Here is a 24,593-nt window from a genome sequence, read left to right on the forward strand (position 1 = left end):
TGTTAAACTGGTAGATGAACAATTACAATATTTGGAATATCTGAGGAAGTGTGTTGTGAGAGAAAGAAGTTTGGAACTAGACCTATGAAAATATAAAAAAGTATGTCCATGAGAATAATTATATTATGCGAAAAAGATTTTGCGTTAATTTTAAAAAGCTATGAGCTAATAAACAAGAAATTTTAAACTCTTTATATACCCGTTCTAAAATTTTATGAATGTAATATTTTTAATTTCTAATTGTTAAGTGTAAATGTTTAAAACTAAAATAGAATAAAAGTACGGAACTTTAAAACACATTACAAAATTTATGCGCAACCATTTGCTGTACTCCTAAAAATTAAACAAAACTTGCTTTCTTCCTAATAATATTATTTTATAAAATCTAATAACAATATTTTATAAAAAATATTAAAATCATTCCAGTTGTATCACGGTAATGTATTTAAATTACATTGACATACTTGTTCTAATCATAATAAAGTTGCTTAACAAATTGTTTTACTGTGTATTATTATTAACCCTCCAAGATTTTAAAAATATACACCCACTGTACCATCTTGTTCTATATACAAAGATTGCTATGAATTTTTTGACTCTTAAACTGATCATTTAAAATTAATTACTTGAGTACACAAACCGTGCTCCGCACTCAAGAAATTTATATTCACTGATGCTAGTGTTGTAAGTTTATAAATCGATTTTTCCATGATGTTATTCATGAGTAAATAAGCTAATAAAAAAGAGAAAAATGTATATTTAAAACACGTTTAGTTTTTATTTAAAAATGTATATTACAACTCCATCTTTTAAGGATTGCTTAGTAATTATTTTCTGTAGAAATGTGGTTGTTCGCGTGTAATGTATTGTCTGTATATTTTTATATTATTTTGCACAAAATATATAGGGCAACCCAGTAACTTCTGTTCAATAACAAATCTGCGCTGTACTAGCTACATAGTTGAGAGGAGAAATTTAATTTTAAATCAATTCGGCTCCTCACATATGATAATTAAAGGCACATTAATTAATTAAAAATTTAATATTTGCATTCTTCAATAGTTTCTTCTGTATGTGATCTGTTTACAACAGTGGATGAAGTTTCACGATCATGACATAAGTAATAGTAATATTTTAAAACCTTTAGTTTTATATTAATATTAAACTAAAATGGTATTTGAATCGATAGTAGTCGATGTCTTGAATAGATTTTTAGGAGACTATGTCGAGAATTTAAATAGGTCACAATTAAAGTTGGGAATATGGGGTGGTAAGTTTTTATTCAAGTGATGTCATACTGGAATATAGCAGTTATTTATGTCTGCGGTGTTTTTGCAGGCGACGTTGTGCTAGAAAATTTAATATTGAAACAAAATGCTTTGGAAGAACTCAATATTCCTGTACAAACAGTTTATGGTCACCTGGGTAAGTTTAAAGAAAAAAGAAAATAATCATTAAAACCACTTTAATAGTTTAATAATGCTAGTCCTTATCTGAATAAAAAAATCCAGGTCTCCTATTTAAATACAATTTTATTTCTTTAATTATCTTTTGGAAGTGACAAAGTGCTTGATAATGTGATATTTTTATGTTGTATATTGATGAAGCAGTAAAAAAGTCTTTGTAAGTTTATTAGATTTATATAGTCAAGTTAACTTTGCTTTCATCAAATAGATTAAAATAAATAGTAAGGTTTAATCACATCATTAGAATTAAAAGAAATTTGTCTGAAGATAATGTTTTCAATATACAATTCCAAATTCTAACATTAAAACTTTTTTTGCTCTATTTAAAATTACACCTTCATATTTAATGTTAATGTTTAATGTATTTGATAGATAAATTAATAATTACAGCTTTTGCCAATAATGAAGAGTTTCAAAATCGACAAATTTGTTTAAAATATGATTTTACTATGGTTAGAACTTTATGAATAGAATTTTTAGAATAACATGCATTACATAATTTACTGTAGTCTTCTTTCTCCTTTTTTTCTTTCTTCCTTATTTTTTTCTTTTTTCTAGTTATACTAGATATCCTGTAAAGCTTTAGTCCCAGAAGTTGGTGTACATATATACAACACAATTTTTATGTTATTTTCAATATTATATAAATTATTATTATTCTGTAATGAAACATTTACATATTTAGTATTACATTTACATTAATATACTCTGATAGTTATTATGCACTTAACTAATTTTAAAGTAACACATTAGGTTCCCTCACAATGTCCAAGCAACATTGCAAGATGTAATGTTTTGCGTACTTAATCATAGGTTAGGCTAAGTATTAGCGTATTTCTTTAATGTTTTTAAATATTGTTTCACTTATTTAACATTTACCTTTAGTTTTTCTCTACCTTTTAGGATAGTATCAAGATTTTCAGTAGGTTTAGGCCATATTTTTCTAGGTTTGATCAAAATGATAATTTCCATTGCCAAATAACTGCAGAAAAAAAGGGCATATTGCCATAATATTATGTTTAATATTAAAGGGTGTTATTAATTGTATAATCCTACTTGAATATGCCATACCCGCTTATATTGAAATGGCGGATTCAGATGAGATGTGTGGTTTGATTCTCAATTCCTATGAACCTTGCGTTGGTATCTGCTAATACAGTTACTATCCATCAAATAATGGCATTGCCACTTTCTGCTACAACAAAAGATACCAAATCCCAATAATATTTAAAACTATACTTGCTAGAATTTCGAACTTAATTAAATGTAGACAAGATTGAAAGATTAAACTTGAAATTAAGGGAATTAAACATTTTATTTTGTAGTCAAATTAGACTACATTGATTTTGAGAGGTAGATTTCATTTCAAAGTTCAGTAATAAAGAAAGTAACAAACTAGCCCGGCTCGTACCTTGAGTCAGGTATCACTCATTTAAATAAAAATGATTAAAAACCTTAAAAGGACTTGCAATAAAACTGACCAAAATTTGTGGAAACAAAAATGTATGCATAACATAACAAATCATAATCTGTCATGGCATCTGGTTGGCCGACCAAAGATTAAAATAGTTGCCGATCTCAATTTTCTTCTAAATTATCATGCTATTTAATTCTGTCACATTACATTTCACCCTATTTCCTAAAAAGTTTGTAGTATAGTCTACCAAAATCACTATATCGCGTCTTACATACGCTCATGGTTAGATGGGTGGCGTACTGGTCGCTTCGTTTAATGATTGCGAATTTTTATGATGTTTAATGAGATTAATGAGATGTCTTTTTGCCCAATCTCTACCGCGCCGCATTTTCTTAGGGCGCGGTGCAACACTTTCGGTAGCACTTTAACTGACAATTTAGATTGTTTATAATATATCAAAACAGTGGTAGCTCAGTGGTAGAGTAATGAGACTTGCGTTTGTAGGTCGCGGGTTCGATTCCCGGGATACTGTCCCATATATTATTCATATTTTGTGCATTAATAATATAGGCGCCGCTGCCCACAAAACAAGGTTTCAGAGGATGGATAGCAGTGTCCTCTGAGTATATATCACACTGCGATCGCCAACTCACCTGCCAAGCATGGCGATTATAGTATATTCCTCGGAGGTGCTATACATTGCAGTGAGAGTCTATAGGCTAAAATTACGATAGCATATCAAATTTGACATTTGAATTTTGTTTATATTTAACTAAGTAACCTATAAAGAACTGAGCCTCAATTGGCTGTGTGTTAAATTGTGTTATCCAATGTTATTGAATTATTATGTAAAACGTAGTCCAGCCCAATTTAATTATCGATCGGTATATTATGGCGAAGTCTATTTATTTATAAAACGAGCACCTTGTTTTTGTTGTACATAAGAAATGGTTTAATAATAATTAATATCATTTCCGTGCGAAATTACAGCTAATTATATAAAAGGAATTGCGAAATTAAAATTCCACGCAGACCCCAGAGGTTTCTATCTTGTACACCTAATAAAGTTCAGACAGTGACATCATGCCCCTAAAACAGTCGGTTGTGCAAGTGACTCACACAGGCATATCACGAAGGTCGGTATGCCGTTTGACCTCGTATGATGCGGTGATAATAAATCAGTTCTAATTTCCCACACCATTGTTATTAAATCGCAGGTACTACGAGTTTAAGTAACTGGCTGAATTTTTGTAAATGTATGTTTATTATCATGCCGAAATTTTTTCTAATAAAATGAATATACATTTTATCTATCATATAAAAAAGTTATTTTAATAAAGTCTATATTTTTATGTTTATCCTTAACACTAGTCTTCGCGAGTAGTCGATGCGAGATAAAAAATAAATTTACCTCCATGATATGATAAAATTTATAGTAAATAAATATTTAGCATTTATTTTGTTTTCTATAATTTAGTGTTTATGTAAATAAATGTGTAATTTTTTTAACAAAAGTTATCTTTGCCTTACTAGCTTTTACAAGTTATACGGGATCTAGGAGGCAGAGCATAGAAAGCGCTTAGTTTAGATCTTATTTTAGATAGCAAGGCTTAAGGGGTACCTAAGAATCTCGGGCTGCTAAATATTTTTTTTTTTATAACATTGTGAGGCCGCCGAGCTTTTAAAATACAGTGTTACAATAATAGAATAACACAAACTAAATATGTATATAAAATGAAATGACAAAATAATATTCGTCTTACGTTAGACGTGTTTGTTTGCGTTTTAACTTATAGGTTCCGGTTCGCGTGATTTTTAAAACATAAAACTATATGTAGATATAATGCCTTGTCTAATGTGAGGATACTAATAACATGGAATACGATTTTAAAGTAAATGGGTCATTGTTTAATTTGTAACATTTTGTTAGATTTAAAAAATATTTGATACACAAGACATTTGTTAATGATCGTCTTTTCATCATGTAATGCGTGATCAATTACCAGTTTTCTCATAAGTTTGGTTATAGTTCGACTAGAACCAACGCTGTATAGGACATTAGGTAATTAACTGTAAAATATTACTTTATCCAAGTAGGCATTTATACGAACTTTTAAATCACCAATAATTTTTAATATTATAAAAAGATCTGTGTAGTCAGTCCGTGAGTAACTACTAGTTCAGAATGCTGATTTGCCGAGAAGAACCGCCGTAGAAACTGATGATGCAAATGAAATTTCACAATTTTTGGTGTGTACATTAAAATATCTACTATACAAATGGGCTAACTGACCAAGTTCAACGCATCATTAACGATTTTAAATGATCTATTGAATAATATACATTAAATTTTAGTTTTAAAACTTAGGTTAAAATTTAGGTTAGTATATGAAATCTCGTGGAACTTTATTATATATCTTTATAATAAACAAGTCAACATGTCTTAATTCCAAGCAAGTTCAATTAGTATTAATGTCGAGATACCTGATCGTTTAAGAAATGAATGGATGGATGGATGATGGTTGAATGTTAGACAGAGGCTCTGTTTCGTCACTCCGCCGTCTCTTTGTTTTTCGAGCTTCATCTCGCCTCGCTTTTCTTAGGGGCGGTACAGCTGTTTCGGTAACACTACAATTATAAGGTCATATTTCGAATGTTTTCTAGTTTATACTTTTGGTTATTTTTCTAGAAGATATATGAATAGGAACTGTTGCGGCTCTATCTTGTAATTTATAATATAATTCTATTATAGACCATAAGCAATAATTCAAAAAGACATTCAATAAAATTTGTGTTTTTTTTATACTTTATTGAACAGGAAAACTAGTACTTAAAATACCATGGAAGAACTTATACGGCGCCTCAGTCGAGGCGACCATCGAAAGGCTCTTCTTGATCGTGAACCCATCGGCTGAAGTCAAATATGACCCGGAGAAGGAAGAGAAAATGGCGCTGGCGGCTAAGCAAGCTGAGTTGGCCAGGGTCGAAGAAGCTAAGAAAAAAGAAGCGCAAAAAGGTTATTCTCTTAATCTTTTATTTGGCCTCTTTATTGGAGGCCTGTCGTTAATCCATGTTATTTTGGGACAGGGACATAAACCTTCCTATTTTCACCCTTTCTCTCTCATGCTTCACATTTTCTATCATTCTCACGACATTCATTTACATTACATTCACGCATCGCCTCCCATCGCACGCTACTACTACTACTACTCCGCTAGCTCAGTGACCCAAAGTGGGTCTTGGCCTCCGAAGCGAGAGACTTCCACTTTCCTCTATCTTGCGCCATCGTCTGCCATTGGCTGACATTCAATTCGCGCAAGTCTGCCTCAACGCGATCGATCCAGCGATACCTGTGTCTACCCACTGGTCTTCGACCCCTCGGTTTTTCCAGGTACGCTACCTTCACGCTCCGATCCGATCCCATTCGCTCCAAGTGACCAAGCCAGCGGATTCGTTGAGCTTTATATTTGCCAATGATATTTGGCTGTGCTACTATAGTCCCATCGCACGCTACATTTCTATAAATTTTAATCATTTAAATTTCCAATCGATTTCCATTTTACTTTCTCTCGATTTTTCCATTTTGTGTTATTTTAAACGATTTCGTATAAAAATATTTTACAGTGTCCTCATACACGGTTTTGTTACGCTTATTTACATCAGTTATTATGTTCCAACAAAACCGCAATAAATTGTCGCGACTCTTTTCCTTCAAAAAGTAGTCTATGCTGCCGCAAGCAATGATCTTACCCATTTCCATTTCACAACAATATTCACTTATTCATGTAATTATCTACTTATGGTCATCTACAATGATTTGTTTACACATTTATTTAGCTTGTCTGAAGTGGCAGCGGGCGGGGTACGTCGCTCGTGCGACTAACGTCCTTTGGTGTCGAAAGGTTTTATAGTGGCGACCAAGAACCAGTAGACGCTGCACGGGGGGGGGGGGGGGGCTGGGCTCGCCATTAAGTGGACTGACGACACAACCTGTCTGTCAGCTGACATAATGATGATCAATTGTTTACTCAAGAGAAAAATGGCAAAGGAGCTCATTCTTTTAAAATTAAAATCAGATTGCGCTCCTCTATGATGGCATCTTTCAGCTTAAAGTTATGAGAGTTCCTAAAGCACTCGGACCAGAGATGATCAATAAACTAAACCAGGTTATTTTTTAGTTAGTTCTAAAGTACTCTATTTATTGTAAAGCATTTATGTACATCCGTGTTATAAAGCATTGTTATCAATTCGCAGTACCTATCGTATCGGAAATCTGATAATGTAACCATGCGTTTTCAGTTCTTTATCGATTACACACAAGTTTTAAAACACCGATTCATAGAATTTACATGTTAGGTATTTGGTCAAGGCATTTTTATGGACTGTAACTCACTCTTTTGTATTTCCACCCGTGCCGCTATGGGCGGCCGCCCGCTCCCTAACCGCGAACAGCGTGAGCGAATCGAGGTTGGATTCGGATCCTTACTTGGCTCGCCTGTGGTCCACACTGCCGTGCCAAGCCGCATACACACAATATCAACACCACACAGCTATAATTGGGTAGAGCGCTTTCGGGTACGCGCTCGTCCAGCTTAGTTAATTTTTAAGTTAACGGACCCTTCCGCTCCGTGAACTCAGCTCCGATGAAGTTCTAAAGGCCACAGACTAACAGCAACAACATCAACCGAGAATAAGTGTGTCGCTAAACTTTTTTTTATGGCACCAAATATCCCCTGTCCTGAGTGCACAGGGAAAACAGTCACAACGATTTATTATTATTGACTAAATTTTCTGATTTCCCTTCTCTTCTTCCTTCCATATCAATATCATCCATTCATTTCTCTTTGATTTCTCACAATTTCTTGCATTCCATTTCATTATTTATATTCCTTTCATACCGTCTAACTTACGTGACCTTGCTTTAACGAATAACTACAGGTAGTATATTTTGTTTATTTGGTTGGGCGCTTTAGTTCAAAGAACCTCCTACGCACAGTCGCGCCATAATTGGTCATAAATGCAGTATATATTAAAACATGTTTTATTTGCTATTATCTCGAATAAAGAAATGTATTTGAAATATAATAACAATTTTAAACCGACCATTATGATGGATAACTTGACATAAAACAGATAATGCGTTTTGTGAACATAAATTACTAACCATTGTCAATATTGTTAGTATTGTTAATTCAAGTTACTAAAACCAAACGTTTTTATTAATTGTAAATAAATATGCATTTTTAAAATAAATTCAAATTAAGATAACGTTTAGAGTGTTCGCTCAAAGTTCCCTAAGAAATTTTTATACACGGTCATTGGTTATAGGTGTAAAAGCTGTAAATTCATTTAATGTATTCACAGCCTATCAAAATATCAATGGTTTCAGAAATAATAAATAACGTAATGATAATATAGTGAGAAAATCTTGAAATTTGAATTACTACATATTAAAATCATCCTGTGTCCTTTATCCTATATACCCAAGTTTACACAATTCCAGTGTTTAACACATAATAAGGTTAATAAAGGCCAATTGGTAAAGGCGTAATCATTTAAATAAAATTGAAGGTTTATCGATTAAGGTACATGATGGTTAAAGCACTGTACAATAAAGATCGGATTGAGTATTTATTTATTAATGAAATAGTCCACGATAATTATTTTACATTTGTAGATCAAAATAAACTAGACGAGACATTCGTTGAGAAATTGGTGACGCAGATAATCAAGAACGTACAGCTGAAAATAACTGACATTCATATAAGATATGAAGACAGCATCACCAATCCGAAAGCACCGTTCTCGTTTGGAATCACCCTACACAATCTGTCTGTCCACACCACCGACGAGAATTGGAAGCAGGCTGTCATACAGGAAGCAGTAACGAAGATATTTAAGGTAACAGTTACTTTTACAAACCGTTCATTAAATTCGCTAATTCAATATATTAAAACTTTTAAAAGGTAATTCTTAACACATCAAAAGATTGAATTGTAATTAAAATGAGTACATCGAAAGGGCGGCCTGCGGTATCTGCAGATATCACTTGGGCAGCAATGCAAAAAAAAAATCAAGTCAAAAAAAATTAAAAAATAACAATACGAATTGAATAACTCCACTAGACTGAGAATGTAAAATTATAACAATGAAAGTAATAAAACCTATATATTATATTAAAAAGTAAAGTAAAGTATACACATGGTATGATTGTATTTCCACAGTACATTCCACATATTTTTAGTATGAGTCTGCAGACGTACCACAGTTGGCCTGACATAGGCCCGTTGTTTGTTGAATAATCGACTTTTATAATCGATCGAATCGATTTTCACCTACCTACTGACTCTAAACGATATCTCTGGTGGGGTAATCCTTTCCACGGAATAGAGGTCAGCGTCGTGGTGATCTTTGGGGCAGGATTATGCCTTGTAGCGGGCACCTTTCGGCTGTTATGAAGATGATTGATGATTGACATGATGATTTTACGCAACTCCTTCCGCAAGGCGGGTTAAAGAAGCCTGCGTGAAGAGCGACCGGTTGTGGGTTTATTTAACCCATATATATGGAGTTGTTTTTCTACAATTCATATGAATATTACTACAACAATTGTCTGATTATATCTATCATTAAGAAGAAACAGGTTGCATAAATAAAAACTTGTTTGCTGAATTTTCACTAGAGCCAAATTAAAAAATATGTTTAAATAAACCTTTTTATACTTTATATATAAATTGGTGTAATAATACTCTTTTGTTATATTTTATACAGATATTAGATTTAGAGGGTTTAGCCATCTACTGGAACCCTTCTACAGAGCTGTACTCCAGGTCGGAGGCGAAAGATATAAAGACAAGATTACAAAACGAGATCGCTACGAAATCGTCTCAGCCGTTATCGTACAAATATGGTAAGTAACCCCCTATCTTAATTCACAAATAGAAGCAAATATAACTTTATGTTCAAGTTAAGGCCGCCGTAGCAAGTTGTTACTGCATTAATGATACATTATAAAAGCTGTGAAGTCTTTGGTCCTTGTATATATACACACACACAAATACATATATATATATCTATGTATATATGTGTGTGACCCCAAAGTCTTGTTAAGTTCTTCAGAAGATGGATGCAGGCCTCTTTCTCTCGGCCCTACTGGAATTCTGAGGCGAAGGTCTATATCCAGCAGTGGATGTCCCAGGGCTGACGATTGTATATCAAAAATGATGAATATATATCAAAAGTGTGCGTAACACTACATTGTTGTAGGAAAAGAATAGAGCTTGTCAATGTGATCATTGTACTCATTTTATTGACACTATTATGTAAAAACGAAAAATAACTACTTACAAATTCCTCAATACAAAGTTAATTTAATAATAAAATAACAGAACTACAATAACGCGAATAAAGTATAATAGGCGGTCATATCTTTTAAGGCAAATTTGTATACACGACCATAGTACGGAGACAGCACAGGGATACGTACGGTAATAAACATAAACATTGTACGAGATATTTTCAATGACTATCTAGTAAGAAAAACCGAACTGAAACGTTATAGGGCTGTCGCATTCCAATAGAAAATATATTTCAGAATAATCACTCTATTTAGGGTGATTACAAATATTGGAAAAGCCATAACGGTTTTTGCTTACAAATGAGCTATCCATTCACTTTTAAAAGTCTTACTCCTATAACTCTTTAAACCAATACATATATAACTCTACTTTTAAGACCGCAATTGTAATTTATTTCTGTTGTTATAATTCTATATTTTTCTTTATGATGTTTTATTGTATACTTATACATATAAAAAGCGTAGAAAACAATAGAGTTATAGAGTATATGCAAGTGTATAGAGTTAATATATAGTATGAGATTATTCACTTGTTTAAAAATGTTGTACTACACTGTTTCTTCCTGCTTCTCCACAACTATAACATTTTGAAAAGCAGAGTAGAGTCAAAAATAAAATAGATTAAAAAATGAAAAAATTGACGATATTTATGTACAAGTTTTACAAGTAAATATTTTGTTACAGCCTTGGGTCCAATTAATGCTACAGCCAAATTGAAACTCAACCCTAAGCCAGAGGGTGACACGCCGAAATTTAGCATACCTAAAGTGATATTGAGTTTACATATGGAACAGTTGTCTGTTAGTCTTACCAAAGCACAATATCAGGACATGATGTTGTTAGCTGATTCTATGGACAGAATGAGCAAGGGGGCACCTTACAGGTTTGTATATTATCGAGAACTTTATTGGTCAAAATTATCAAAAATAAATTACCGATGTACTATTGAATGTTCATGCGTTAATTGATTTCATTGATACTTAGCTACAAGTTTTATTATAGAAAGATTTTATAAAGTCCAATGTGAATGTTGTTAGAGATTGGCTGTTAATCCGATATATTAGTCTTAAAGTTATTTTAATTAAGAAGATATGGAGCTAGCTACAAAGAATATTTAATAAGTTGGAAATAAAAAGTAATGGAGTTTTTTGCGCACATGTAGTTGCAGTTCTTGTTTTATTTGCATTTTCTTAAAATACCTATAAAAGTTGAGTCTCATAAAAGGTACTGAGCCAGCCATCAATTTTGGTCTCATACTAGCGCCATCTATCGGCGGTATCCAGAATAATATTGTTCCGACATAATTTCGCATATTTAGTACTATTACACTAACCTTAACAGAATAACGAAGTAATTGTCTTTATGATTAGAATACCTATTTTATTAAAGTAATATTTCTGTGCTACCTATTTATTCATAAATTTTTGTAGGAAATACCGTCCAGATCTAAAGGCATACAAAGGTCATTATAAAGAATGGTGGCGTTTTGCATACAATTGCATATTGGAGGAAGAGGTACTACGACGCCGTAGAAACTGGGACTGGACGCATATGCTGAATCATAGAAAGCTGTGCAAAGACTATGCTAATGCGTACCAGTGTAAACTGAGCAATAAGGGAAAGGTGAATAGCGATCAACAAAATATAATATGCCAAGCTGAAAAGTCACTCGATTTGCTCAATTTAGTTGTCATCAGGCAGAGGATAGAAATGGAGGTAGGTTTATAAAAATATAGATAGTTGAACTGTCAAATATATCAATAATCTTTTCCTTATATTTAATGTCAATAATTTTTAAAATATTAACGTTATTTTCTTAAAGTAATTTTTCCAAATTTGTCCGTAAATTATTATTTTAGTAGCATAGAAATTCTATATATAAATATATAATTATTAATAATAAATGTCAATTTATGATTGTAGGTTGAAAGACTGGGTAAACTGGAGGAAGAAGCGCGTAAATCCCGTGGCTGGTTTGGCGGTTGGTGGTCTAGGGGTAGTTCAAAGGATGAAGAACTTGCGGAAGGCACAGCTATAAGTAAATACCTTTTTTTCCTATTTTAATTAATAATTAAACAAATACATACAGTTGTAAGATAAAATCAGGTATGAACCCAGCAGATTGATAAGTTGAAGTGATAGTGGGCAAGCCACATAGCACGCAGAACTGATGGACGCAAGGGCCATGAGGTTCTGTCGTGGAGATAACAGTCCGGCAAAGGCAGCATGGGATATCCACCCTAGGTGGACAGTCATATGAATTTGTTAAGATCTTCAGAAATCATTGGGTGCAAACAACTTTTAACCGATACATTAGGCCAAAGCCTATGTATAGTTGTGGACGACCTATGGCTAAGTGATGATGATGATTTAATGTGATGATTATGATTTGAAGTGTCTCTCGTAACGTCCAGATTATAGTTTTGAATAAGCTACCTGGTGGATTTATATCAACAATAACAATAAAGGGTCGTGATAAGTACTTAAGAAGCATTTTTTTTGACATGGAAGGAATGAAATGTTTAAACATAGCATAATCTATATCAGACTTACGTCTCTGGAGTATCATTTGGATTATACATTGGGTGGACGGATTCCAATCTAGATCATATTCGCATTGAACTTACTTCGAGACACTAGGATAGCATAAGAAGGATTAATTGGCAAAGTATTTTTTATAAACTACAATTTTTTTTTAGTGAAACAATTCGAAAAAGCTATGACATCGGAGGAAAAGGAGAAGCTGTTCCGTGCAATAGACTACCAGGAGAACACGGCACCGCTTCACTTGCCGGTGGAGTATGTAGCTGTTGAAAGCTGCTTTCTCTTAGACCGGCTGCAGGTGTCTGTGACAGATGTCACCGAGGTGCTTAGAGCCTGTGTAGATACTGTGCAGGTCGATATGAAACAACGGCCCAGTGCTAATGCCTTGAGGTGAGATTAAAGGAGGCCATTCTATTTAATTGTTATTATATTACTTTTAATAATATTATGATAGTTCATTTATAACCCTATGTAGTAAGTGTTTGTGCTTACTCTTAACTTTCTTAATCAGGCACCGCTATCAATACTGTAAGTCAGTCCATGACTGTTGTATGGTGTATATATCCGTGATATGATATGGTGATAGACTAACCTATATGTCTATATCATTACTATGTATTAACCAGTCATAAAACTAACTTTATATTTTGCGTTAAACGACTGCTTTAGGATCTTCTCTTTCTCTTTTTACTTTTATTTCTAAGAGTATATTGTTTTAATAAATTCTTCAAAAAGGAATTCCAATTACGTCTAATCACTTAGCTGTAATAATGCAATGAATATTTTTTATTAGAAAGTTCAGTGTTACAGTGACCAGTTGGAGAAATATTTTTGAATGACCCAATGATTGTGTTCAACCTTTAGATAATAATATCAATAATGTTAGTTTCTATGAAGATAGGTATAATATTTCGAAAGCCCTGTCTTTTGGACTAGTATTCTAGGTTTAAGGTACAGACATTTAAATTACGAGGGTGAATGAAAAAGTTCTTAGAAGTGCATATATATGAAACCTTTTTGGATCAAGTTCGATATTTAAATTAAAGAGTGTCTATCACACTATATTTATGCAGACTGTCACTTGTTTTTGTTAGTTCGTTCGCATGTAATAAATTTTTTTGTGCAACGAGTTGCTAAAAAGTCAAAATTATGGATAAAAGTGAGTTACGTGCGGTGATAAAATATCTCAGTTTGAAAAAAATGTCTACGAAGGAAATTTTTTTGGACATTCAGCAGACATTAGGGGGTGATGCTGTACCCTATTCTACGGTTGCGTACTGGGTGGCTGATTTAAAAGAGGTAGATCAAGCTGTAAAGATGACCCGCGTTCTGGGCGGCCTTCAACCTCCATTACAGAAGAAAATGTCAAAAAGGTTAAGAATCTGGTTTTGGAAGACAGAAGAATGACTATAAAACATATAGCTGAGATCCTAAAGATATCTTTTGGTAGCGTTCAATCCATTTTAATTGATTCACTGGGGTTCAAAAAAGTGTCTGCAAGATGGGTGCCACGAATGTTAACCGACGAAAACAAAAAGCGACGTTTGGAAATTTCCAAGCGTAATCTCGAAATGTTCGGAGCGTGATTCGGATAATTTTTGCCGTCGTCTTGTCACCATGGATGAAACGAGAAAGCATGTCTTGGAAACGACCATCCTCTCCATCCATTAAGAAATTTCGAGCTGCTCCTACCGCTGGCAAAGTTATGGCCTCTGTGTTCTGGGATAGTGAAGGAATCCTTTTTATTGATTACATGCCAAAAGGCCAGACGATTACTGTACCCTATTATGCAAATTTAATCCCGAAAGTGCGTGAAGCGATTAAAGAAAAACGTCGTGGAAAACTGTCGTTGGGCGTGTTGTTCCTTCAAGATAACGCTCCTGCTCATCGATCGGAAGATGCGCTCAACGCAATCCGCTGTGCTGGCTTCAATCTCCTTGACCACCCACCATATTCTCCGGACTTAGCCCTAAGTGATTTTCACTTATTTCCAAAATTAAAAGAGGAAATTCGTGGAACAAAATTTCACGATAATGACGCGGTTATAGCTGCCGTAGAGGACTTTTTCGAGAGTCAAGAAAATAATTTTTTTTTCACAAGGAATATGGAAGTTAGAAACGCGTTATTCTAAATGCATTGCATTGGAGGGAGATTATGTAGAAAAATAAAATATTATTTAAATCTTTGCATTTTTTAATATTGATTCCAAGAATTTTTTGATTCACCCTCGTATGAAATATTCATATATTCTAAATATAATATAGGAAAAACATGTACATGATATAAAAAGAAACTAAAATCATAATTCACTACATTTTTGTAGCGAACCATCTAAAGCGTGATGTAAAAGAACAATTTTTATATTTGTAGTGAAATTTAAATGTTTTAATTATCTAAGATTATTTCAAATAATAATATGGATGAAGAAGGTTGTATTCATTGTATTAAATTAATTGGTGTCTTTATAAATTTACAACCTGTATAGATTTTGTGGGCAAATAGTTATGTTTAAATTGTAACTATGGGTGTTTTCGTACCAGTTTCATTATTGAAAATGGATATTCGTGTATTTAGTAAAATTTGAGGTGTTGGAATATTATGGAAGTCGCTTTAGTATTAAAAAAATCATGGCATTCAAGTTGCTCCAGTAAGATGGCTAACTAAGCATACTTAGCTTTGCACGAGCAAGACAACAAACTTTACTTGTTTGTCATTTGGTATTCCTATTAGTAATTCATAGAAGACACATCCATAATTTATCATGAAAAAATATTAAATAAAAACGCATTTAACTATAATTGTGGTTCCTATCTATATTGAATGTTTCAGAGTTGACGTCCAAATGCAATCATTTACAGTATCCGGAGTAAAACAAGGAGATTTTGAACCACAAATGGTAACTTCGAAGGAAGTTACGAAGGATGCTAACTTACTGAATGTCATGTTTGAAACAAATCCTTTAGGTAAGAATTCTTATTAATTTAATACTTTGTTCCCAGTATTTTAAAGCTATTGTTCGACACAATATTAGAGACCCGTAAGCATAATATAAATAAAATAATATTGGTTTATTATTGCAGATGGCAAATGTGACCAGCGAGTAAAAGTCCTGGCTCGACCGTTGCAGATAGTTTATGATGCACAAACCGTTATCGAAATTGTAAATGTCTTCAAGCCACCTTCCGAGTCCACTGCTCTATCGACGTAAGTAATATTACATTAATTAGCATTAATATTTAAATCAAATTGCCCTTCCTATTAATATTTAAAATAAATAAGAATTTTTCTAGCAAGACACAAAAAACTTCTGAAATTTCATTGTTGATATGTTTGTTGATATAATAATCCATATGAGTAATGTTATTAACATACAACTTACGTAAATGACAATAAGTGCTGGAATTCTAACAGTACGGTTTTTCTTAAGTAAAGTAAATCATTACATTTATTGATACAATTATATTATATATTAAATACGACGATTTATTATGTTCACCTCAATAGTAAGGGTATAGTATTAAAGCTTATAGGCATGCAATTTGGAAAAGTAATAACTGACTTTTTTTATTCTAGCCTACAAGCTGCAGCGGGCAACAAACTTTCCGATCTTAAAGAGAAATCAGCACTGGGCATGCAGTATGCCGTTCAGCATCACACCTTCATAGATTTGGACTTAGACATTGCAGCCTCATACATTATCGTGCCACAAACTGGAATGTACCGCGAGTGCGTATTATTTTTATTACGAAATTTTTTTTCTATGAAATATGTGTGGTTTATTCTTACATTATAAGATAACAATTGAAAAAATTTTTATGGATATTATAGCGTATTCGCATGATAAAAAAATTAAAAGTATCTTTCTTCAAGTAAGCATTTACATGCGCTATTAAATAGACGATTATTTTAATATAATAAGCAGTAACCAGAGTTAGATTTTAGAGTTTAGACTACTAAAGTAGAGATGTTATCTCACTCCTATTTAAAACAATACCGAAGGGTTCCATACAGAATACTTGTATTTACCAAATTATTATCCTATTTATACATCCACGGGAATTATATTAACAGTTATGACTATCTCGCGTTGTATGAATGGTACATTGTGGTAGCGTTCGTCAAGCGGTGTCATGTTGCAGAGAGGTTACGCAGTGTTTATTGTCCCTGTTTACCCTACGACCTGTCCTCATTTTTGGACCTCATTTCTTTATAGGAGAAACAGACAGTGAATAAGATGAAAACAATTTTTTGGTTTATGTTAAAAAAAATAATTGTGCACCTTACAATGATATAACGTGTAAATGCATTTTTACTTTTTTATGAAAGTATGAATATGATAAATGTATGTTTCTGTATATTTATCAGTTCACAATTTAATTAAATTATGCAAATAAATGTTCTCTGTTAAATGTAATTAATTCTCCACACTGATAGATTATGTTAGTTCTTACCTATTGACGGGAATATCTTTGTTATTTTAAATATTTTAAGAGTGCTTTAAATATTTTTTTAGCATATAATTACACAAGTTTTTACTATATAATTTTGATTTTATCAGCAATGAAGCATGCGTCGTTGTTAAACTCGGCGCGATAAGTGTTAAATCGGAACCACGCTCCGAGGCTTTGGACGTTCATAAGTTGTACAAAGAGGGACTTGCAGACGAAGATATCCTAAAGGAAATAACTCAACACAGTTACGACAAGATGGCGCTAAATCTCACTGAGATGCAGGTATTTATTTTAATTTAAATATTTATTTATTTAATCATATTAATATCAACTTTGTATCACTAATATTCAATTGACATACATTCAAGATAACTTTTACGTATATCCTTAAAACAGTTGTTAGAGTAATTCTTTAAAAAAATAACATAGATTCGTTTTCAAATATTCGTCTATACATTTTCTTAATTTTATCACAATTGTTTTGTTTAGATTGTAATAGCCGCACCAAAAGAGGATTGGCAGACGGCTATAGCATCAGACGTGGGGACACCGCTTCACTTGCTACAACCTACCAACTTGGTGATACAAATACATAAGTGTCTCATCACAGATGACCCTCGAATGCCAAAGATAAAAGTGCGCGGAGAGTTGGAGAAGATTGCTATTAGTGTTTCCGAGGACAGGTAAATTCATTTCTTAATGACTTATGTCCAATAGTTCAGAACGCTAACTATACAGATTCGATGCCCGACGGCATGTAGCCTTCGACGGCAAAGACGGTTTATTGCATGTTTGAGATACTGCTACCAGGCGTTTGCCATGTTAATAGACGAATTAGATAATAGCATTCCTGGAGTGTCTTCCAACATTTCATACATTTTACGGGTAACAGCTAGAGCTGGTATTCGCGTGGAAGTCTTAACTTACTTAACTCGAAGTTACGCTAACGACTTTTTGGTTAAGGACTTTTCGCCATTTGCCCCTTCTAGCCCGCATAATTAAAAAAAAAATGGCAAGAAGGTAAGTAATGATCCAAAAAAAAAAAGCTAGCGAATTGGTACAGTGCAACAAAACTGTTGTACAGCGCTTTATGAAAGCGCGGCGAGGTGGGGCTGCGGTAAAGATCATGAGCGGCAGACTGGTGGAACAGAACCTAGTAAAAAAAAAAAGTTATAAATGCCAACAAGCAAACAACATTTTATTTAAAGAGGAGATCATAATTTGTTTACTATTAAATAAAAATATAGACATTTATCTTAACTCATTGCATTAATAAAAACATTGAATGGATAGTAAATCTGAATCATAATTTGAACCATAGAACAACCATAGTTGGACTTTAGCCTCTCCCATTAGTTTCCAAAATGATAGAAGTATATAGAAAATATCTATATGGTCATATTCTTCATTTATATTTTCAGATTGCTTACACTTTGTGAAATATTAGTGAGTATGCCTTTACCGCAATCTGAGGAAACGACGCAACTTAAGGTAAATTAAATCATTTATTTTACATTTAGTCCATATTATCAGAGATGGAATAATCGAATGGATGTTTAACTTAAGGTATTTTTGGAAAGAAACTATGAATGCGGCTTTATAATTCAATGATTCTAATATTCAATGTAAAAATAATTGTTATTAAACCTAAGTTTTATTATATTAGTTAAATACTCGACTGTATTTCTCCGAGTAACGAAAGGAACTATTTCATGATTGCTAATTATGCCAAAACATGATTAACGAAACTTAACACATTGTGACCGGCAATTTTACTGAAAATTTGTTTCGTGTCGTATCTCGTGCCGAGTACTGTTTTTGCATAAAGTTTATGTAACTCATTTATTTGAGAATGGTAGAAATTGGTCTACATAACGACTAAATCAAAAACATCACTATCAAAAAATAAAGCCGTTACCCTACTGATAGTTGGAGTGTCACCATGTTCAATAGTTGCACCAGGAATATTTTAATAGTTCTGTAAGTTCGGTGTAATATCATGTTCGTTCCACTCTTATTTAAAATCGTCGATAATATCTGGTGCTATAATATTTCTATTTTGATATTTTGGTGGTCTAATATCAGAGTCGCTCTCTTTAGGTACAGTATCAATTTCACAATTTGATTCAGAATCATTCGGACAATCAGATAAACCATCTGCATATAATTCATTGAAAGATTCTTCATTACTTATCGTCATCATTTTTTCAATTATTACATATTTTTAACAACAAAAGATTTGGCGGCTCTTATAAGCGAGAAAAACAGCATGTATTATACCGACGAATGTACTGCATACTCGCTAAAAGAGATAATAACAATGATGCAAAAAAACCTTCACGAGTTTACTCGTGGCCGAGTAGTAACGTTCGGCCTTAAAGACACGAGTGACAGGTCAACAATGTGTTAAGTCACTCAATTGTACGTCGATATGTAAAGAAAAGACAAAAAAAAAAAAACGCTATATTCTGAAGTAACGTACGATCCCGACAGTATTTAAAAAATAAAAAAAACTTGTACATTTGAAACCAAATATTTAAAATTCACATGAAAAAATTTTGGTTTCAAATGTACAAGCTATACTATCACCTAAACATAAATATTCTTTAGTCACAACATTATTTGAATTATCAATTCCAAAATCCTGCCATTTTTTATCTTTAATTACATTCGAATATTGTATCTCTGCTTAATATTTTACATCTTTTTAAATTACGCTTTATTACTTACGTTTACATTATTATTTTCTATCCCAAGATATTTTGCTACAAATTTGCATATACTGTGAGTGGTCAGGTGATTGATTTGAAACTGTTTCCGGATATCCATACGGGAGATATTTCGGTAACTTTTAGCAGTGACTAAATCACTTGGTAGATTGTCACCATTAATTGGTCGTTATGTTCAAGTAGACACTTTAATTATACTAATTCATATTAAATATAGTAGTAACAGGTTATTTAAGTCGCCCAATATAGTTTAGATATTTTAAGTAATACATACGTACATAATATAATATTTTATGTAACGCATAGAAATGTAAATAGCGGTGATTAAATTATAGTAAAATTTTGTTCATGTATTTAATAATCATTAATCATTATTATTAAAAACATTTATCGTATAATTTTTTTGTTAACGTTTTTTTTAATATATCTATATTCTGTTAAAGGCGAGCGAATCTAAGGCGTCAAGTTTATCATTGCTTAAGTATTTGGATCCAGTGGAAAAGCAAAAAAGAGACACGGCACGCTCCAAACAAAGGAAAACTGACGAACAAACTGTACAGCTTACTGAAGTTGAGGCATTCTTTATTATGAAAGGTAAAGATTTACATTCATGGAAGATACCACTTTTCTCTTATATCTATATATAACATCATAAATGTTAAAAGAATATATCCTATATAAACAGGCACATACTTGGAACAAAAATCAAAAGATATTTCACATTCGCACTAGACCCGCTTGTTGGAATGCACACCGTATTCTTAAAATTTACATCATTATGAGGCAACAGAGACAAGTCAATTTATATATTTTCATTGTTCATCATTATTATCATGTCAGCCGTAAGACGTCCACTGGGGGACATAGGTTTCTCTAATAGATTTCCAAAAGGACCGGTTGAAACCAGACTGCATTCGGCGTCTTCTGTCAATTTCGTTATTACGAATTAAATAAAGACTATTGAAGTTTATTTTTTAGAATTTTTAGTTAATATTACGTAGGTTTTCTCAAATTGTCAAAAAGTCAAAAGTGTCAAAGTTTCCAATTAAAATTATTCAAAGGCTATGGTTGTGTTCAACGACATTTATGGGTTTACGATTGGTTTTACGGGCGTGTCTAGGCTGCCGGACAATCATGATTCTTAACGCTATCAAACTACTAGTAATAAAGGATAAAAATGAATAATTAAAAACTAAATAGCCGATCAAAGCTACCAATTTTGTTATTGGAAACATTGAACAAGCTTTAAGTGTATTGTCTCATAATCTTTATCTTTCTAGAATTAATCCTCAGCGTTAATCGCAAGATGTCCACACAAACAAAAGAATACGATAAGTTTTTGGTGTTCTCGCTGAAACTTCTAGAACTTACTGCGACACAAAAAACGTTCACCTTAGAATCAACGATACGACTAGGTGGTGTGAATATGCAGCATCACAGAATCGGTCACAATACTATTAATATGATCGAGACACCTGAAATACCCTCGAATTTAAGCTCGGATGTCACTGACGCGGTTACCACCAGCCAATATTTATTTGCGGTCACCTATCGTAATGTAAGTGCATTTTATACTTTTTTATGTATATATATCTCATAGTGACAAGGCAAGAAACGACATACGACGACCCAATTACTTACTTACTCTTGATTGACGTTGTTGCTTTAGCCCGAGGGTAAAGCCCACAGCTTCATCAGAGCTGAGTTCACGGAGCGGAAGGGTCCGTGAACTTAAATTGACGATCTATTACAATGTATTGTTGTCTTTAAGTTTTTCCGAAGTGATATGGCAAATTTTTTTGTGATTGTATATTTAAATAATTTTAAATGGGTAGTATGTCATTGGATATATTTTAAATAAAGGCCGTGTTGTCGTTTGTCAACAAAATTTTTGAACGTCTGTTTTCAATTACTCTATAATAATCACTACGATTTTTAATTACGGATTACGATAGGCTAAATGAATAACTTCTGGTAATATAAAGTCTGTAAGAACAGAGAGTAAATTATTAATTTAAAAATGTAGTAATCTTTTACATTCGTATGACGTTATTTATTATTTCTGAAATAATTGATTTTTGGACAAGGTATAACATATATTAATTGATAGCAAATTAGCCACACATTCACCCCTTTGTAACTTTTACGCCTATCAATTTAATTTATTATAGTAATAGAATTTATAGTTTGAATCTGTGACAAGTAGAGATTGGGTATTCTCTTTCTCTACTTGCGTATAAACATTTGTAAGTTGTCCTAAATGCACAATTAAGTGTAATTATCAATCTCTTACACGAAGCTCCTTCCGGCTTTTTTATTATTAATTTTTAACAGTAATTTTATAGAAATTAAGTAATAATACTAAAATAATAATAAATAAATACTAATAATAATAAAAATAAGAATACTTATTAACTTTATAAACATATTTCTGAACAAGTTATCAACAAATATGTACTTAAAGTGAAATATTATCAAAATTAAAACTATAATTTGATATAAAAATCAGTTAAAATTACTAATTTTTATTGTATTTAATTTAAGGTTGATAAGAAGTGCCCAGAATTTAGAAGTTGTTATGGCTCTATAGAACAGCTAATCGAACTGGATTTCACTACTCTACGACTTCTGTTGCACCTACAGGGGTTGCAAGAAATACTTATCATTATCAATGAGTATCAAGTAAGTAATATATGTATATAATGTATTTTCTTCATGCAGTATCAGGGAAAAATGGTTATGCAAGAGGTATGTTTGTAAAAGTTAAAACCGTGTTGATATGTGACAGTTTTGTTCAAAACATACATATTGAAACGTATAAGATTTAATAAAAAAAGAGTATAAAACTTTTAACGCTGACAGCCCTCCCACAGACAACGGTTTGTTTTCTAGAAACTCAATCTGCAAATTAAGTACTAAGCATTATTTACAAAAAATATATTTAAAAGTTCTCAACAAAAAATGCGCTACTTGGTGTTCGGCATATTTTACTTTATATTTATTGTATAAATACCAAATATTATCTATAAAAGATTTGATAAAGGTCATTATTCTTTTAGACGCGATTACAAGCTATTCAAAGCAAAGTGGACAGGTATGCTAATGCTGGACCTTTGGAAACAATTATGGAAGATGAAGAGTTCTCCGTTGCCAAATCTAAAGGTATTACACTTTTTAATTTTTGGGTTTCTCTAAATACAATGGTTTAATGAGTTTTGTAAGTTTATAAAATTATTAAACAGCATTTGAAATATATTTTAGATTATATTTTATTCACTATAGGGAGTACTATATTCGTTCTTTCAACCGAATTTTTGTAAAGAAATGAAATAAAGATGCGTTTACAAGCAGTATTTTTTAATATGTTTTATGTGTAATTATATATTTATTAGTAATTGCCTCACCGATTGACTAAAAATAACGTCCTTATCTCTTGTTGTCTGCATATTGAAGTCAGAAAGCTTCCAAATCGTGCAATTGACGTATGAACACTAAAATTTGTCACCTTGTAACCGCATCCTTAGCTAGTTGTTTCTCACCTAAGAAATAAAATGTGTTGTCGGGTGATTACAGAATAATATAGGTGACTGTCTAATTGTCGAGCTTTATGTTGTTTCAGCTAGCGTCACAAAACCGACACGTCGCAAACAAGTTGAGAGTATTCAATTGAAAATCAACGTTAAGATAGGAGCAGTAGAGATCGGTTTTGAAACGGACAGACGGCCGTTGTCCATTGTAAAGCTGCATGGCGCCGGGGCCGGTCTTGTACTGAAAAGTTCCTACACGCAGGTCGACTGTGCGATTGCGTCAATTAAAGTTGAAGATTTGAACCCTGAAAGTGTTCATAAGGAGGTTAGAAACTATAATATCCTGAAAATTTTTACACATTTAAAAGCTTTGAAGGGGTGAAATCATAGCTAATTTGCTGACAATTAATATATAGAAATTTCGTTTTTAGAAAAAATAAATCACACAATGATATTTTGTTAAAATAAAGTTTTCATAGTTTTTTTATATCTAGTAATTACTAGATATAAAAAATAATTATTGTTTACTATCTGTCCTGTCCCTGCAGATTTTTTACTGTCAAAATTATTGGCACATAGCATTTTAATTGAAAATATAAATTTGTGTAACATATTTCAAAGCGATCACTTTATATAAGGCGATTAAAATGTTTTAAATTTTTTGCTTACAAATGAGCTATACGATCATCTCTTTAAAGTTCTTATGTATATAATCAAGCATGCCATATAGTTTACATAATTAATTTTTTTATTAATGATGTTTTTTGAACAGATTCTCAAAGTGCTAGGAGGAGATGTAATTAATGTACAGATAGTGATGTACAATTTGGATCAATACCCGAATGTGAGCGACGTCAACATGTCGATAGACGCACAAATTAATTGCCTGCGTATAGTTTTCCTTAATTGGTTCGTAACTTCAATGCTGGTAAGTACTTTTATACACTACTAATTATATAAGTGTCCCATAAATCATATCAAACTGAATCGGCTGATGGCGTTGTGGCTAACCCTATAAAATTAATTTAATCATTCGTTTTATGTCACGTGTATTTAGAGAAAAAATATGGAAATTATAATAACGGATGGATATAAAGTGTAA

The 24,593-nt window shown here is 32.4% G+C and overlaps 1 protein-coding gene across 2 annotated transcripts in view; it reads left to right on the forward strand.

Annotated features, from left to right (window-relative positions):
* Nucleotides 1-985: 985 nt before the first annotated feature.
* Nucleotides 986-24,593, forward strand: part of Vps13 (vacuolar protein sorting 13C) — a 56,549-nt gene continuing 32,941 nt past the window's right edge. For both annotated transcript variants that reach the window (XM_068775291.1, XM_068775292.1), the window contains exons 1-21: nucleotides 986-1,270; nucleotides 1,339-1,425; nucleotides 5,702-5,899; nucleotides 8,561-8,784; nucleotides 9,655-9,793; nucleotides 10,925-11,123; nucleotides 11,671-11,956; nucleotides 12,164-12,278; nucleotides 12,940-13,174; nucleotides 15,614-15,747; nucleotides 15,865-15,988; nucleotides 16,358-16,510; nucleotides 17,343-17,517; nucleotides 17,725-17,918; nucleotides 18,657-18,726; nucleotides 20,408-20,558; nucleotides 21,245-21,522; nucleotides 22,509-22,646; nucleotides 23,024-23,126; nucleotides 23,584-23,816; nucleotides 24,264-24,419. In XM_068775291.1, coding sequence (XP_068631392.1) covers nucleotides 1,171-1,270; nucleotides 1,339-1,425; nucleotides 5,702-5,899; nucleotides 8,561-8,784; nucleotides 9,655-9,793; nucleotides 10,925-11,123; nucleotides 11,671-11,956; nucleotides 12,164-12,278; nucleotides 12,940-13,174; nucleotides 15,614-15,747; nucleotides 15,865-15,988; nucleotides 16,358-16,510; nucleotides 17,343-17,517; nucleotides 17,725-17,918; nucleotides 18,657-18,726; nucleotides 20,408-20,558; nucleotides 21,245-21,522; nucleotides 22,509-22,646; nucleotides 23,024-23,126; nucleotides 23,584-23,816; nucleotides 24,264-24,419 — 3,492 coding nt within the window. In that variant the 5' untranslated portion in view covers nucleotides 986-1,170. The remainder of the gene's footprint in view (nucleotides 1,271-1,338; nucleotides 1,426-5,701; nucleotides 5,900-8,560; nucleotides 8,785-9,654; nucleotides 9,794-10,924; nucleotides 11,124-11,670; nucleotides 11,957-12,163; nucleotides 12,279-12,939; nucleotides 13,175-15,613; nucleotides 15,748-15,864; nucleotides 15,989-16,357; nucleotides 16,511-17,342; nucleotides 17,518-17,724; nucleotides 17,919-18,656; nucleotides 18,727-20,407; nucleotides 20,559-21,244; nucleotides 21,523-22,508; nucleotides 22,647-23,023; nucleotides 23,127-23,583; nucleotides 23,817-24,263; nucleotides 24,420-24,593) is intronic.

Source organism: Battus philenor, unplaced genomic scaffold (genome assembly GCF_028537555.1).
Source record: "Battus philenor isolate CCGP_79_NKW_IND1 unplaced genomic scaffold, ilBatPhil1.0.hap1 SCAF_8, whole genome shotgun sequence".
NCBI lineage: Eukaryota > Metazoa > Arthropoda > Insecta > Lepidoptera > Papilionidae > Battus > Battus philenor.